This window comes from Solanum verrucosum, unplaced genomic scaffold (genome assembly GCF_900185275.1).
Source record: "Solanum verrucosum unplaced genomic scaffold, falcon-dt-bn FXZP01000205.1, whole genome shotgun sequence".
In the NCBI taxonomy this organism is placed as follows: Eukaryota; Viridiplantae; Streptophyta; class Magnoliopsida; order Solanales; family Solanaceae; genus Solanum; species Solanum verrucosum.
In genome coordinates this window covers 1477629-1496417 of record NW_026019950.1, presented here as the reverse complement: position 1 = coordinate 1496417, position 18789 = coordinate 1477629, and the positions used below count along the sequence as shown (strand labels likewise).

General features: G+C 40.6%; 1 protein-coding gene across 1 annotated transcript; it reads right to left on the bottom strand.

The window, feature by feature from the left end:
- Positions 1-12806: 12806 nt before the first annotated feature.
- LOC125814000 (uncharacterized) lies at positions 12807-14018 on the bottom strand. Its single transcript, XM_049493479.1, has one exon. It carries the CDS (start codon positions 14016-14018, stop codon positions 12807-12809), a length of 1212 nt encoding a protein of 403 aa, XP_049349436.1.
- Positions 14019-18789: the final 4771 nt, after the last annotated feature.

The window sequence follows — 18789 nt, the reverse complement described above, 5'->3', positions numbered from 1 at the left end:
ACAAAATCTTTTTGAGACGATTTTCCAATATTTATGAAATACACTAATTATATACATAATTGTATAAAAGACATATTATTATTTAAAAATTATAACAAGTGACAAACTATTGAAACAACTTGCAAATTATTCTATTATATATTTATTCAAAATTTCTAAAAAAATTAATTATTTTAAATCGTTTTTTGAAAAATTAAGAAGTTCAGAAATTAATTATTATCGGGGAGGGTCAAAATTGAGTGTCAACAACTGTCCCTCATTGTATTCGGATTGATGCAAGAAATCCGAGGAAAATGAAATTGACTAATCCAATTTTGACCGACCACATCTTCATCTTGTGGAAAAGTAATTTGGTACGGACTTTAAGAATTATGGCCGAACCCCAGAAGTGGGTTTCCTACATATCTCAGGCTATATGAGAATTCAGGCCACTTGTAGTTCGATATACTTGATTTAGCGCATGATTATGAAAGAATTCAAAAGTCATCCTGATATCGAATTATGAAGACATCAAAAATGCTCGGGAATGCAATTTAAGAGTGAATGTTGGAATACAACCGAATTTTTTAACATTGAGCCCGCCTACATATCCTTAAACATTAGGAATCAGGTTGCTTGCAGTTCGACTCTATCGGTTGAAAAGGAAATCTATTATGCTAGACCACATTTGGTTTTAGAAAGGCGACACAGTAAGTCGAGTATGAAAAGGAAGTTTGCAACCTCTTAGTCATGAATGTGGCGCGCTTCACACCCATACTTAAGAACTTACACAGACATAATTTTCAAAACTTTGGTGCATTGTCACTCAGATTGGAAAGCTGCTTCCGGTAGAGACCAAAGATTTCCGTATGCGAAATTGAAACCGACAAACCTAAAGAATAACCCACATGCCTTCTGATAGGGGTGTGGTTTGACTGTGGTGGAAGTCGCTCATCTGCTCGTGTCCTAAGAGTTTGGCACTCCTCTTTGGACTGTGTCCCAGTTCGCTGCTAAGAAAAAGTTCCACGTTGTGCTGCATCCTAATTGATGTCGTCCGCACCTGTGCTTTGTTTTGAGAATTCATCCTCTTGGATGCTCTCGACAAAGACTGAGATAAAACTCATTAGTATAAAAATGTAATTCAAATGGGAGACAGTGTCTTTTACCGTGTTGACACTTAATTTCTCTCCTTGAACGCTTAACGTCAACTCCATCATATTTGACGTGAAGCAAATAAAGCTTATGTCTCATATTTGCAATATAATCTTCAATGTACTCTTCATTTGATGTCAAAGTAAATAAAATAGGCTGATATAATATGTTGATAGTTCTTTTGATGTCGTTGTTGCAAAGAAAAATGATGCATCCGATGTCAATCTTCTTTGATAGGCGAATCTAAGTGAATCTTTTTCCCGCGATGTATGAATCTCTTTTCGCGATGCATGAATCTTCTCTTGCAATGCATGAATCCTTTTCCCACGATACATGAATCTTCTCTTGCTATGCATGGTTTCTCCGCGATGCATGACTTTCCGCGATGCATGACTTCTTTCTCTTGCTATGCATGACTTCTCCGAGATGCATGACTTATTTCTCTTGCAATGCATGATTTATTTCTCTTGTAATACATGAATCTCCTTTCTTCTCTTGTAATACATAAATCTCTTTTCTTGTCATGCATGACTTCTCCTCTTGCAATGCATGGCTTCCCCGCGATGCATGATTTCTTTCTCTTGTTATGCATGAATCTTTTCCTCCGCGATGCATGACTCTCTTGCAATGCATGAATCTTCTCTTGCAATGCATGACTTTTTCCGCGATGCATGGATCTTCTCTTGCAATGCATGAATTTTTTCTCGCAATGCATTGATCTTTTTCCCGTAATGCATTGATCTTTTTCCGCGATGCATGATCCTCTCTTCTTTCGCGATGCATGACTTTCTTTTGCGATGCATGAATCTTCTCTTGCAATACATGACTTTTCCCGCGATGCATGGATCTTCTTTGCAATGCATGACTTTTCCCGCGATGCATGGATCTTTTCTTGCAATGCATGAATCTTTTCCTCACAATGCATAGATCTTTTTTCGCGATGCATGGATCTTTTCTTCTTTCGCGATGCATGACTTTCTCTTGCAATGCATGAATCTCTTTTCTCGTGATGCATGACTTCTTTTGATGATACCCATTGATACCAAATAAAGATAATGCTTCACCGAGCAACATATGTGATCTTCTGGGTATCTTTTGGATGGCGGTATCATCTCAATCGACAATATAAATAGAAATGACCCTCGGAGTAGTGGTATCATCTCATTTGACAATACGATATAAATGACTCTCCGGGTAGTGATATCGTCTCAATCGACAATATAAATAAAAATGACCCTCGGAGTAGTGGTATCATCTCATTTGACAATACGATATAAATGACTTCCGGGTAGTGGTATCGTCTCATTCGACAATACGATATAAATAACCTTCAGGGTAAGAATATTATCATATCTGATAATATAATGCAGATAAATATCTTCCAGGTATCTTTAGTTGCTGGAAAATAATAATATTTCTCTCTTCAAGGTTTTCATTTGTCCCATCTCCGAACATAATTGCATGTTCGTTATGAACCTTGCTTGCTGAAATTTGAATAAATAATGCTACTCATATTCCCAATTCTTATATAAGAAGCATGAAATATTTCCTGCATCCACAGAAAAGTTGTCAATTTGGAGCTCTTCGCCCTTTTGACTTCTCATATTCATTGAATGGAAGAATATGCGATCTTGAGGCAAACCTATAGACCTGCATCCACAGAAAAATTGTTAGTTTTTTACAAAATGAACTGATCTGTGTTGATCTCTTCGGTTGTCTGCTCCTTGTCTTGCTATCTCCGGTTGATTTCTCCGATCTCCCGCTTCTTGATAGATAAGACAAAACATTTTTTATGTAAAAATAATTGAAACATGTAGGAAAAGTTTTAAAAAAAATAGATTTTCAAAAAGTAGCATTTGGAAAATGTCACTGCCAAGTGTCATGTCACGCCAAGCTTAGTGACGTCATTTGAGTTGATGTTTTGGATCTATCTGATTACTTGTTGGGAAGTATTCAAAGTTGTTCTAAACTGCCGATAGACCCGGTTGAAATTTTGAGGCCATCTCAAAATTTCTGTCCCAGTTAACTGTCTTGGTTATCTTAACGTTGGTGAGCAAATCACGGAATTTTTGAGATTTCTCAAAAATTCTGTCCAGTTGCAAATCTCAAAGTAACTTCAGTCTTGACTTTGTTGGAAATCTTTTCTCGAGAATTTTTGAGTCCCTCTCAAAAATTCTGTCCCAGTTTCTATTGTAAAGAAAAATAGAAATCTTACGGGATATGACCGAGCCCTTGTGGCGCCTACGTATCCCGTTGAGGCAGGAATCAGGTCAAACGTAGTTCCCCTCAAGGATTAACAAAAATAGAATTTTACAAAGAAACGACCGAGGCCGACATAGGCCGCCTACGTATCTCATTCTTGAGAATTCAGGTCGAACGTAGTTCAAATACAAAGAAATATTAAAAGGGAAAAGGGTGACCGAGGCCGACATAGGCCGCCTACGTATCTCATTCTTGAGAATTCAGGTCAGACGTAGTTCATTACAGGGATAGATTTAAACAAAGATTACAAGCAAAGAACGATTACAAGGAAATGACAGAAAATACAAACTGAAACTTCACACATAGTATCTCTTGACAGCATCTGAGTTGATCGGTTTCGGCCATTCGGTGCCATCCATCTCCGACAGGATAAGGCACCTCCAGATAACACTTTGCGAACCATGTAGGGTCCTTGCCAATTTGGTGCAAATTTCCCTTTGTACTCATCCTGATGAGGGAAAATGCGTTTGAGAACTAACTGACCAACTTCAAACATTCTGGCTCTTACTTTCTTGTGGAAAGCACGAATCATTCTCTGTCGATACAGTTGACCATGACAAACGCAACCATTCTCTTCTCATCAATCAGTGTTAACTGATCAATCCGCTTGCGAACCCATTCAGCATCACAATTCAGCTTCTTGGATGATTCTCAATGAAGGTATTTCAACTTCTGCAGGTATAACTGCTTCTGTTCCATATACTAGCAAATATGGAGTAGCTCCAACTGATGTTCTGACAGTCGTTCGGTAACCCAACAAAGCATATGGCAACATCTCGTGCCAACCTCTGCGATTATCAATCATTTTCCTCAAAATCTTCTTTATGTTCTTGTTGGCGCTTCTACAGCTCCATTCATTTGGGGACGATAGGCGGTTGAGTTCGGTGAGTAATCTTGAATTGTTCACATATCTCTCTCATCAAGTGACTGTTGAGATTCGCTCCATTATCAGTAATGATGGATTCTGGTACTCCAAACCTACATATCAAATTGTTGCGAACAAAATCAGCTACAACTTTCTTGGTCACCGACTTGTACGAAGCTGCTTCCACCCACTTGGTGAAGTAGTCAATGGCAACCAAAATGAATCTGTGTCCGTTAGAGGCGGCTGGCTCTATTGGACCAATGACATCCATGCCCCAAGCTACAAAAGGCCAAGGTGAACTCATAGCATTAGTTCGTGAGGCGGCACTCGAATCAAATCACCATGCACTTGACATTTATGACATTTTGCACAAACTTGCAACAATCATGTTCCATAGTCATCCAAAAATAGCCGGCTCGAAGGATCTTCCTGCCAAAGTGAGCCCATTCATGTGAGTACCACAAACTCCGGCATGTATCTGTTCAGAAGTTTGCAGCTTCACTAGCATCACGCATCTGAGAAGACCTAAATCTGGAGTTCCTATAAAGGATTTCCCCACTTGCAAAGAAATTGAGGGCCATGCGGCGTATCGACTTCTTCTGGTTGAACGTTGCATTCTCAGGATAAGTCCCGTCCTCTAAATACTTCTTGATGTCAAAATACCAAGGCAAACCATCTGGTTCTGCTTCAACATGTGAACAATGAACAGGCTGCTCTTTTACCTCTATATCCACTGGATCAATATAACTTGTATCTGGATGTTTCATCATTGAGGCGATGGTGGCAAGAGCATCGGCCAACTCATTTGTGTCTGGGAGTGTGTCTGAACTCAATCTTGCGAAATCTTTGCACAACTTCTGTATATACTGCACATATGGTGTGATCTTTGGATTCTTCACGGCCCATTCCCTTGAACTTGATGAATCAGCAAATCTGAATCTCCAATAACCAAAGCTCATGAATTTCATATCAATTGCCATCTTCAGACCGAGGATGCAAGCTTCATACTCAGCCATGTTGTTTGTGCAATTAAATCGGAGTTTAGCCGCCATAGGATAGTGCTGACCGGTTTCTGACACTAAGACCGCTCCGATTCCTTTCCCTTGATGATTCGCCGCTCCATCAAAGAACACTCTCCAACCAGGGTACTTCAGAAATATCCTTCAACAAACGAAACTTCCTCATCGGGAAAATAAGTCTTGAGCGGTTCATACTCTTCATCAACTGGATTCTCTGCAAGATGATCAGCCAAGGCTTGCGCCTTTATCGCCTTCTGAGTCACATACACAATGTCAAACTCACTCAAAAGCATTTGCCATTTAGCCAACTTCCCGGTCGGCATTGCTTTCTGGAAAATATACTTCAACGGGTCCATCCTGGAAATAAGGTATGTGGTATAAGAAGAACAATAATGTCTCAACTTTTGAGCATCCAGTCAAAGCACAACATGTTCTCTCCAAAAGAGTGTAACGAGCCTCATATGGAGTGAACTTTTTGCTCAAGTAATAAATGGCTCGCTCTTTCTTCCCAGTTTCATCATGTTGACCAAGCACGCATCCCAATGCATTATCTGAGACAGACAAATATAACAATAACGGACTCCCTTCTCGCGGAGGGACCAACACCGGTGGATTGGACAAATAGTTCTTGATGGTCAAAAGCAGTTTGACATTCTCCGGTCCACTTGGTCGAGGCATCTTTTTTCAATAACTTAAAGATGGGCTCACACACCACGGTGGATTGAGCTATAACCGACTGATGTAGTTCAACCTTCCTAAAAACTCATCACCTCTTTCTTGGTCTTTGGAGGAGGTAATTCTTGGATCGCCTTGATCTTGGAAGGGTCAAGCTCAATGCCCCTCCTGCTGACTATAAATCCCAACAACTTGCCAGCTGGCACTCCAAAAGCACATTTGGCGGGATTTAACTTCAAATTATATCGGCGTAGACGATCAAAGAATTTCTCAAGTGAGTCAAGTGATCCGAACTCTCGCGGGACTTGATTATGACATCATCTACATACACCTCGATCTCCTTGTGAATCATATCGTGAAAAATGGTCGTCATAGCCCTCATGTAAGTAGCACCGGCATTTTTGAGACCAAAAGGCATCACCCGATAATGATATACACCCCAAGGCGTGATGAAAGCTGTCTTTTCTGCATCTTCTTCGTCCATCAGGATCTGGTGGTAACCCGCATAACAATCCACAAATGACTGCATCTCATGCTTAGCACAGTTATCAATGAGAATGTGAATATTTGGTAATGGAAAATTATCTTTTGGGCTAGCTTTGTTGAGATCTCTGTAATCGACACAAATTCTTATTTTTCCGTCTTTCTTGGCAACCGGAACAACATTAGCTAACCAAGTCGGATACTGCGTCACTTCCACTACTTGGGACTCGATCTGCTTTGTAATCTCCTCTTTGATCTTCAAACTCAACTCAGGCTTGAACTTCCGAGTCTTTTGTTTTACTGGACTGAAATCTGGATTGATCGGCAACTTGTGGGACACCATATTTGTGCTCAGCCCTGGCATGTCTTTATAAGACCAGGCAAATACATCAATGTACTCCCTAAGCAAACGAACCAGGTCTCTTCTTTGAGCTTCCGTCAGATGGACACTGATTCTTACTTCTTTAACACATTCCTCATCTCCGAGATTCACAGTTTCGGTTTCTTCCAAATTTGGCTTGTGTTGATTTCGAATTGTCGAAACTCTTCAGCAACATGTTCGGAACCTCATTTCTTCTTCTTCATTCCTCACACTCATCATCACCTGCCTCATTTTGTTCACTCGGTTCATGACATGACATGACATTGGCAGGTTTTAAATTAATATTACTGAAATCATAAACAAACAAAGTTAGGAAAGTAAAATATAAACAGATAAGTAAACAAACAAATTTGATAAAAGAGGCTTTTCATTTAAATTGAAAACAAGCACAAACTTTGGCCATGGCCGAGGGCCATTTTGCCTTTTGAAACACACAAGGGAATTTAAAAACTTCAAACAAATAAAACTGCATAAAGGGTGGGTCTCGGGCCTCTTCCGGACTACCACCGATTTTAAAAAAACAAAGACACATGTCTTTTCTACCCAGATGAGCGGGAAATCAGGAGTGGTGTGGAGGTCCAGTTCTGCAATTGCTCCTCAGGTTCTGCATCACGGATGCCTGATGTCCCAGCCTCTTCCTCGATGACCGCATCAATCTCCTCAAAAAGGCCACAGATTCCTTCCCCGAGACCATCATCATTGACATATCCTCGCACCGGAATGACTGGTACAGATGAGGAATTGGCCTGGCCAATGCTTGATCAACATTCTTGTTCTTCATCTCTGCTTCGTCATCTGTTGGGACATATCCCAAACCAAACTTTGCTCCTTTGGGGAATTTGGATAGGCTCGACGATTCCTTGGAAATGCTTCCCCAATCCAAAACCTGGTTCGAAACCATTCTGGAGCATAACAGTAGCAATCATCTTGTACACGGCAGGCATAGGAGGTTGTGGAGCCAAGTCATCACCGGTGGCATTTACCAGCTCCACCGTGTAGAAATCACAACCTCGAGAGACATCATCAACGATCGGTGCATACCCATTGGAATGACTCCCTTCACCATAAATGACCAATTCCTTGTCCTTCCAAACAAACTTCATTAGTTGGTGAAGGGTAGAAGACACAGCCCCAGCCATATGAATAAACGGTCTTCCCAGAAGCAAGTTGTAACTGGTGTTGATATCCAACACCTGGAACTCCACATTAAAATCCGCAGGACCCACCTGAATATCCAAGTTTACTGCACCCAATGTGTCTCTTTGCACTCCATCAAAGGCCCTCACATTGACTTGGTTCTGGTGAAGCTTTCCCAAGTCGAATTTCAGCTGCCTCAGAGTCGAAAGTGGGCAAATATTAAGACCGGATCCATCGACCAAGACGCGATTAATTATCTTGTCTCGACACATACAGGTGACGTGCAGAGCTTTGTTGTGCATCCTCCCTTCAAAGGGCAGCTCTTCGTCACAAAACTGATTCGGTCCTCGATGACCTGGTTTATCATGGCTGCTAATTGTCACTGTTAGTACCCACAGGCACATAAGTATCATCCAAAGCCTTCATCAACGCTGCCTATGCAGTTGTGAGCTCATCAACAAAGCCCATACAGAAATCTGAGCTGGTGTCTTCTCCAAATGCTTCACAATTGAATAATCTTTCGGCTGCATCTTCTCCAGAACTCCTCGGCTTCAGCTTCACTAATCGGCCTTTTTGTTGGTCCTTCTTCTGCCCTCCTTGAGCCAACTCTTCCGGTGTGTAGCACCTGCCGGATCTGGTCATACCTGGGTAACAGCCGTTTCAATCACAAACTTTGGTTGGGTAAGAGTTTCTCTGGCACCAAGGCAACAGCCTTCTCGGGTGTCAGAATCACAAACTCTTTCTTCTCTCTGATGCTCAACGAAGCTACAGCCCTTTCCAGTTCATCAGGAGCAATCGAAACTATTGTCTTTGTCACGCACACATCGTCATCTGTCTCTATCATATTGATAGTGGCGCCTCCATGATTTGGCAAAGGATTACTATTGACATTGGGCGCGACTGTCTGAAGAGAGACCACATTCTGGTCAATCAGGTCTTGGATCTTATGCTTCAGGTTGATACAGTCCTCGTATCATGTCCAACACTGTTGGAGTGATACGCGCACCTCTGATCAGGTCTGTAAAACTTTGAGCTAGTGTCAACCGGCTTGGGCCCACTGGATGAATATATCCTGCCGCAGTTAATCGCTCGAACAGCTTTGTTCGGCTTTCAATAAGCGGAGTGAAAATTCTAGCAGGCTTCTTCTCAAATCTAGGACGGGGGGATCGTAATTGCCTTGTTGAGGAGGAGGCATTTGGCGATAATTTGGAGCGTTTGGACGGGGGGCTTGATATCTGGGATATGAGTTGGTTTGGTAGTTTGGTTGTGGAGCTTGGTAGTTCGAGGGGGTATTTTGGTAAAGTGGAGCTGGGGTTTGGTACATTGGGGGAGGTGTTTGGTAATTTGTCTGAACATTGGCACAGTTGGGGCGACGTTCCGATAGTGATGAGGTGGAGTTTGGTAAATTGGAGGGGAGTATTTTGATAACTGGGAGGAGGGTATTTTGGTAACTGGGGGAGGGGTATTTTGGTAATCAACCTGTGCATAACATGCCGGGTACGAACTCTGTGAAGGTCGAGAACGACCTTGGTATGATGATGATTTCCTTGGGGTCTTCTTCCCCTCATAAAGATAGAGGACACATCCTCTCTTTTCTTCTTCAACAAGCCCGAAGATCCGGGCGAGGCAGCAACACGGGCAATCTTCCCCGGTTCTCAACCCATCCTCGATAGTCTCACCTACCTTGACTATCTCAGCAAATTTTGCTCCAACGAGCAACATAATTCTGTCATAATATTCGGGCTCCTGCACCCGCACAAACACTTCAACAATTTCCTTTTCTGACATAGGAGGTCTAACTCTAGCTGCCTCTTTTCGCCATCTATATGCAAATTCCCTGTAGCTTTCGGTCGGCTTCTGCTTCATCTTCTCCAAGGAGTAACGATCAGGAACGATCTCCACATTGTAGGCGAATCGTTCGATGAAGTCCTTAGCCAAAGCATTCCAGCTTAGACCACTGTTTCGTTTCATGAGACGTAAACCATTCTAGAGCCTCTCCGTTCAAACTTCGGCTAAAAAGCCGCATTAAACAAAGCTTCGTCTCTCCCAACTCCCACGAGTTGGTCACAGTAGGCCCTCAGGTGCGCTAAGGGGTTCCCTGTTCCTCCAAAGATGTCGAATTTCGGCACCTTGAACCCTTCAGGGAGGTCCAGATTCGGATGAATGCATAGGTCTTCATAACTCAACCCCGGCAACCTCAGGAATGCAATTCAACTCCTTCATGGCTTTTCTAATTTCCTCCTTCATATCTATCTTGGCGGTCTCTTCCTTTGACCTCCACTCTCTCTCCTCTCCTCATAGTGGTCGAGCTCCGAACCATGGGGATCATGCTCGTTGGGAACTGGTATTTGGAAAACGGGTTTTTGCGGTAGTGGTGGAGCGATAGAGGACTCTGGCCATTTTAAAGGGGCGTGATAGTTTTGGGGATAAGTCTGGGGGTTGGTGTACAGGTTTTGGTGAGGGAGGGAAGTGCGTGGGGTTATTAGCGTTTTGGCCATGGGGGGCAGACTAGTTTGGTGGTTTGCATTAGGGGGAAGGAGTGGTGCTTGGAGGTTGGTATTTTGAGGAGGGGGTGGTGTTTGATAAGAAGCTGAGGCGTAATGGGGGTTTTGAGTGGTAAGGTCGATGACGGAGGGATTATGAGCAGGGCTTGAAGATGGGTTTTGAGCCTGTTCCACGTTAGGAGGGGGGAATTTGAGCCGGAGGTCTTCCGTCTGGTTGAGTGTTGACAGCAAAAATCGGAGGAGGCAAATCTTGTCTTTTCTGCATCTCGACCCTCATCTCAGCAATTTGTTGCATCAACTGCAGGATCAGTTCATTCTGATCAGCAAGGGCGGGTTGAGCCACCACGACATCGGTAAGGCCAGGTTCTTCGTTGTTATCACTCATTGCTGTTTTCCCTTTTGTGAATTTTGGCTGGGAAAGGAATCTGTAGGCCCTTTTGATCTGGTAAAATAGGGGTGTTCAGCCAGTGTATCAACACAGATCAGTTCTAACTACCTGCAGAGAAAAACAACTCAAAGGCAAATATGTCAGTATTATTCTGGATGAATAATGCAAGATATCACATAGAAAGCAGATAAACACATAAAAGTTGCTTTCGTTTGAGGACACGTTAACCCACGAGTAATGGGGACTGATTTTTGAAACAAGCAGGAATTTGCTCGTTTTATTTTGGGGCTAGTGACTTAGAAAGGCTAAATTGCGTTGAGCTAAGGTTTTCTTGTTGCATCTTCTGTCATCTGTTGATCTGAACTCAATGTTTCTTTGTAGAATGAAAGAGGGAAAGAAAATTTGAAAAAGATAGGGGCCGGGCCTTGAAAGGCTGCCTACGTATCTCCCAAGGAGAATTCAGGCCCTACGTAGTTCGAATACAAAGGAAATTTTCATTTTCATTCATTCATTTCTGGTGATTACAAGGATAGTGAAAAACAGATAATAAAGCTCCTAAAAGATAGATGTGCCTTCACCGAAGCTTCTTCCTCTGACTGTTTATTAGCCACGGGGGTTAAACTCGTATGTTTCGGGGGCGGTTTCCTCATTCTCTTCTTTCCACCGTCCTTGAAAGGAGGTCTATAGACAATTTCCTCCCCCGTATCTTCTTCAGTAGCTTCAGGTCTAGCGCCTCTGGGATCACTGTTGGTGGCCTCTTGGCTGAAGAAAGAGTGTTTTCCACGTGGCTTCTGAAGCATCACGGTTATCTCTTTGAGGGCATCTCGCTTCTTCCGCACACGTCAGTTGTCTCTTCATCTATAACAGCACATTTTGTCATCTTTGCTGCCAACTCCGCGTCTAGTGCCGCATTTGTTGCTCGTGCGATCGCGGTGGCAAACTCCACTTTTATTCTTTTTCTCTAGTTTCTTGGATCTCTTGCCTGAGCTGCTGCAATTTCCGTCCTCAAATCCTCTTCGGTTAGCTCTATGTCGATACGCTTGCCTCTTTCCATCTTGGCAGCAATTTCACCTTTCCTGAGATGATAGAGTAATATTTTAGGATTTGGTATTGGGATTTTATTTCTGGCTGAGAAACTCAAGACTCATGGAATTTTGGTCGGACATTTTGATATTGACTTGTATTTGGTATTGTAGAGATTTTTGGAAATTTTTTTGAAAAGGAGTGGGCTAAAATATCATCATTCAAAGCAACAATATCACATAAACAGCTAAAGCACACAAGCATATATCGCGCATCCTAAACAAGTAGGGGACCCTTTTGTGCCAAGGGTAGGCCTAGCGTATTTGAAAGATGTATGTGTAGAATTGAACCATTTTGTTACCCCAAAGCAAATTTCGCATATAAAATGATGTTCAAGAAGCGAAAATAAGCAAGGGAAATAGGGAATAAACGCAAATCACAAAGGAAAGGCCCACGCAGGGGTCATTTGAAAAGAGTACCGAAATACAAGAAAGGTAAGCCACGCAGGGGCAAATAACAATAAGTACATATAGAAAAACCCACACAGGGGCGAAATCCGCTAAGATGTTCCCGATGGCCCCGTCTCTGATCTGCTCATCTTGTTCTGTGCCATGAGATGTTGAAGCCTGTATTGAATCATCAGCAAGTATCCTTCGCTCCGGCGACCTTTCTCTTCCCAGTCTTCGAGGCACATTCCGCTTTTCTTATCTCCAATCCATAAGTTAAGCTCTCCCAAATCGCTTCTCAAGCTTTCTAGTTCTTGAGTTACGCTCTCGAGGGCGTACTTATCCTCTTCTTGCTTTCGGAGAAATTGCTCGTGCATTTCCTGGGCTTCTCTTCTTTACCTCTCTCAGTTCTATCAAAGTTTTGGACTCTTTGTCCTCTACACTACGGTAAATGTTCGGAACTGAGAAAGAGATACCCTGTATATTGCGCTTCAACCAAGCTTTGTAAGTTCATCATACCCCGCATTAAATCGATCTATGGCAATAGTGTCCTTGTTCATTCGCACGGCTCTTTTCCATTCTCTCAGCATCTCTGAAGCCTCAGGCACTCTATCATCCCCGATGTCGAACACATAGATACGGTAGTATGCTTCTAGAGGTGTAGTTTGTCTTCTTCCGAACTGCCTCAGGACCCGGATGGGTGCATATGGGCGAATACCTCGAATACCTGGCAGAGGAAGCACAAGTTGTCTGTCGCCCCGTACTATGGCATCTTTCGAGATGAAACGGTCGAACATCCATTGGATGTTTTCTTCTCTCAACTTAGAGAAAATTTGAGCCCATCTTTCTCTAGTTCTTCTTTTCTCCAAGTCTGCCCAGAACAACATGTCATTCAAACTCTTAAGAGCATTATGTTCATCAAGGGTATGGAGTTCTTGAGTTCCATGTCTCTTCACCAAGTGACTCATTATCCACCATTGAAGAAGAAGGTTGCAACCCTGAAAGTAACGATGCCCTTCCTTGCATTTCCCCAAAGCACGGTACATGTCGGAAAGGATGACAGGTGCAATAGGATAATACTTTACTTGCCCTTGGTTCAGATGCCCGTGGAACAGAGTGTGCGTAAGCATTATCACTCGGGTGTTGATACTGAGGCTCGGGCCGTGTGGGAAAACCATGGTGCCTAATAGTGCGATGGCAAATGCCAAAGGTCTGATCCCGTCCCATTCTTTGTAAGTGACCCTGAACTCTTGGTTGTAATTCGCGTAAAAGCTTGCATTCCTGAATCTAACATAGAGATCCATGAAAGAAACGCTAGAACCTTCGGCCCAGAAGGCGTGATCCTTTCTTAATCCAAGCCAATTTGCAATATCCTCGAGAGTAGGCTTGTTAGGGATTAAGATGTGTTCCTGTTTTCTCACTCTTCTTTCAAGCCCTGTACCGACTGTGTCTATTCCGTCCCGAATTTCCTCAATTGTCGGAGTGATTTCCATGGTTCCAAATCGGAACACCATTTTCTCGTTGTCCCAATAGCCTGTGAGGACTTCAATCAGTTCAGGCCACCCAACCATATTGAGGAGTTCTGTTAGGGCTCCTATATATTTGTTGAGGACCCTTTTGTGAACCACAGTGAGGTCGTTGTACCATATCTTGAGCAAAACTGGGGCTTCTACTACCATGTCGAATTTAGGAAATCGATCCATACCTACAAAATAAGCACGGTTAAGATTCCCCTCCCCCAAATAGGCAACAATTAGGTTTCCACACATACATCTTTCAAATGTCAAACAATATGATATGTCGTTAGGTCGTGGACCTTGGACATGATTTTTGGTAGATTTACTAATGGACTTAATACGCCTTGGGTATTAAGCCGTCTTAGGCTAATGCTTAGATTTGGATTTGGTTTCGCTCTACTCTAGGTTGACTAGAATTGGTTGAGAAGTGACGGTTACCCGAGTCGGACAAACAACGGGGTGAAGTCTAATAAACGACGTTGGATGACCACAAGCCAACTATTCGTTTATCACTTCCAAAGAATTTAACTTGTGTTTTTTCTGAAGGACAGCCGTGGTAAGCCACGTAACCGCCTTTTTTCCTAATGCAATCTATTTGCCATTTGGCGGAATCGGGTGCCATGAATGCCACAATTAATATAAGATACGATAATTTAAACAAGCAAACAGTTAAACACATAGCCAAATAATTAATCTTAAGGTTAGAACCATTCAAATCCCCAGCGGAAGTCGCCATTCTGTTTTATAAGGAAAATTATATTGTAGACTGGTTTAAGAGTCGCCACTTAATTTTTAAAGAAAAAATCAAGAAAACTATTTTTTTTTCAATCAATTAAAACAGGGAATCAATTGAAAATATTTAAGGGGGTTCGGGGGTTCTTATTAATATTCTAGGAAGGTTTTTAAGGCACCTAGAATATCCGCTAATGCGGTTATCCGACAATTAATCATTTGGCTAAAATAATTTTGACTTAACTTGTTTTGCAAAATTGAACTATTTTGTTAGTTAGGATCAATTTGAGGGAGAAAAATAGAATTGTGAAATATTATCTAAGCGAAAATATTTTGTAAAACTTATTCTTTAAGTTTTTGTTAAGAGATGACCGATTCAGTTAATTGTTAAATCAAAATTGGCGTCTTTCGGAGATTTGAACTTCTCGACCTTAAGATTAATGACAAATACTAGCAAGTAAATGAGCACAATAAAATAAAGAGGGAAAGAGAGTTAGGCCCAGATCTGGTTTCTGTCCGCCTGGACCAGTATTTGGGCCCATTTCGTTTTAGGCCAAAGGCCCATTTGAGTGGCACCTGTCCAAAATTGAAAGAAATAATTTTCTCTGGGCCTTTGGCCCAAATTTTCACCTGTCGTAAGAACTTACGCAATAATAATAAATAATGACAAGGGGGCTTAGGCCCAAAATGACAAAATACAACTCGGAATAAATAGAGGCGGGCTTTTGGCCTAATCTTTTCAACTCCCGATCTGTTCCGCTATTTTTAAACCCGGGGCCTGTACTCCAATTCTTGTAGCTGGCTGACTCGGCAGGAGAAAACATTGGGCCTGAATGGCCCATTTGTAATGCAAAGGGAAATAGGAGTTCATGGCAAACTCGGGTAGATTTCACATGTGGCAAGAACAAATAAAATACATAAGTAATACTCATAATAATTCGTGAGAGGAAATGAAGCAATAAGACACTTTCGGTACAATAACTCCAAAAAAAAAAAAAAAAAAAAAAAAAAAAAAAAAATTAACAACATGCCAAACACACGATTTAGCTATAAAATAAAATAAAAAATAAAATAAAATAAAATGAATTAGTAAGCACTCGAGAGAAGCTGACCTTCCCAATCTTAAGAATCCCAGCAAAATTTAACAAGTATAAAAATGTAATGCATTTAGACTAATAACGATGACCGAAGGATATTAAGCACTTAGAAGTCTCAAAGGAAGGCCAATAAAATGAGAAAATAGCCGACTGAAATAAACAATCAAGAAAACATCACACCCCCCCCCCCCGAAACGCTTAGCATCGCGACTGGTTAGAGAGGTTGGGCAGACCAATCATGCATTCATTGTTATTTAATTCAAGACAAACTTATACATGCTCTCAAACAATCCTAAAGAGATAAAACTTGGTTCACAAAATATTCAAGCATTAACAGTTCTGGTTGGACACTTTTAAGGTGAGATCCTTGATTAATTACAACATTCACATGACACACACACACACACACATATATATATTAAATGGTTAGAAAAACTAATAAATCTAATACAAATTAATATATATATTAAATAGTTAGAAAAACTAATAAATCTAATACAAATAAATATATATATTAAATGGTTAGAAAAACTAATAAATCTAATACAAATAAATATATATATTAAATGGTTAGTAAGCGTATATGTACATATGTATATATTCAAACTGGGTTAGAATAGACTTTGTCAAAATGAAATAAAATAAATATATATATATATATATAAGACTCAAAATGGGCACATACACATAAGAAAAGACCAACACATGGGACCAAAACGGGACTTCATCATAATGCTACCAGGAAAATATAGCAACCAGCTGCCGGCATTCCCAAAAATTCAAGGCATAGCTATCTCGAGACGGTACAGACACAGAAGAAGAGCTCAAATTTCTTGGGGCAAGACAGTGAGCAGCACATAACTCGGGAACATATATGAAGGATTTTCTCCCAGAACAGGATATGAACAGATTAAAAGAAATTAAAGAACACAATCTCAAAATTCAACTTATATTCATAAGAAATAGAATGTTCAGCTAGCTAATGCATTTGACTCCCTCCAAACACACAACAAAAACATGAATACTAGTTCAACAAAATGAGAATAGAATAGTGCCCTGATTGATCAATGAAACAAGTCAAAATTTAAAAAAAAGTACAACAGCCGCTGGTTCGAAAAGAACACAAAACAGAGAAGTGGACTTGAACAGTCATTAAATCAACTTAAAGAAAAAAAAAACATACCACCAACTTCAGAGAGAGGATGAACAGACAGTAAAGACTAAGATTTAAACACATTACATAGAGTCATATCAAAGTCGGCAAAGAGCAGGATTTTACACCAACATATCGAACTCGAAACGAGTAAAAGTATTACGAGTTGTTTACCGTGTTATGGGCAGCGAACGGGATGACGACAAGCTAGGAGAGCAGCAAATTCCACCCCACAAATGCTAGCATGAACGGCGAGCAGCAGACTCGGACGGAATCTCAGCCCCAACTGAACTTGGAGGGAGTGACGACAATGAAATCGAGCAAAGAAACTTAGACTAGAATTAACTATCCTCGTTGCTTTCTTTAATGTATAATGTGTTTTCCGACTATTCTCACTTTAGCCGTTAAACTTCAAACTGCCAGCCCTATATCTTTTTCAAAAAAAATCTCCCCGTTCCAATAAGAAACAAGAGATTATTTATACAAGGGAAAAATAGGGTTCCTCCTTTGAGCGGGAAACCGATAGAATTCCCCTAAGAATGAGACCCATTCCAATTTGAAAATCAAAAAAAATTCCCAATTCGGACCAACACCCTTTTTTGAGAAATTCGCCCCATTCCAGAAGAGGAAAGGGGAGATGGACGTTTGGGATCAAGTTCATCGTCCTTGTGGCGCAACGTGGCATCATCCCACCGCCCAAGGACGAAAGATGTGTGATGCTGGGACTGCAAATTGAGAGGGACGAGCAGAAGACAACAGCAAGAGGCAGTGTACTGCCTGTATGCGTAGAGTCCGTGCAGTGACGCCGTTTGCTAGCCGTGAAGACGCCGCGTGAAGAGACGTTGGAAGCTGCTGAAAGTGTGGACTTTGACGCGTGCAGTTGTACGCTTTTGGGTTTTCTTTTTGAAGGGAAAGGAAGGTGGGTCGGGTTTTGGGTCATATGGGCGTGGGTTAAGGGAAAAAAAAAGTGGGCTGGGATTTTGGTGTAATGTTGACTAGAAATTGAAGACATTAATGGGCTGTATTGTTTGGAGAAGGATTTGGGCCAAGTTCTGGCTGAAAATTGGTCCAAAATCGGGGCAAAATGCGGCTAAGATTGTAGTTAGGAAATGGTCAATTGCATTACAATTATAACCAACTAAAGCTTAAGGGATAGCCAAATTGATTTAGTTAGTGAATTCGGCTAAAATTAAATAAAGTGAATTAATATTAATTAATTAACGAGCTTCTTAATCTTAACAAAATAAAATAATCAACTTAATTATAAACTAATTAATTTAGCACTATAAACGACTAAATAACCCAATATTTAAATAAAGCTAAAATCCTTTTGAGACAATTTTTGAACATTCGTAAAATATATTAATTAGACACATAATTATATAATAATTAACTTAATTATAAATTAACTAATTGACTCAAAATTGTAAACTATTAGATAACTAAACAAACTAATCAAATATCTAATTGAACAAAATCTTTTTGAGACGATTTTCCAATATTTATGAAATACACTAATTATATACATAATTGTATAAAAGACATATTATTATTTAAAAATTATAACAAGTGACAAACTATTTGAAACAACTTGCAAATTATTCTATTATATATTTATTCAAAATTTCTAAAAATTAATTATTTTAAATCGTTTTTGAAAAATTAAGAAGTTCAGAAATTAATTATTATCGGGGAGGGTCAAAATTGAGTGTCAACAATACGTCATTTTAAATATTTTAGTAGCGGCGGTTCGGACTTAAATTACGACGGTTCAAACAGCCATTAATATTTTTAAAAATTTAAAATTTACCCAACAAAATTATTATATCCTTTGATTTACTCATTTATTTATTAAAGTAGTCTAATTTGTCCAACTATATTTATTACCATCTTTTCCTTACATTTAAATTTTCCTTAAATTTTCTCATCTATTTTAGTATATTTAACTATTATTCTCCTTTCCTTAATAATTATA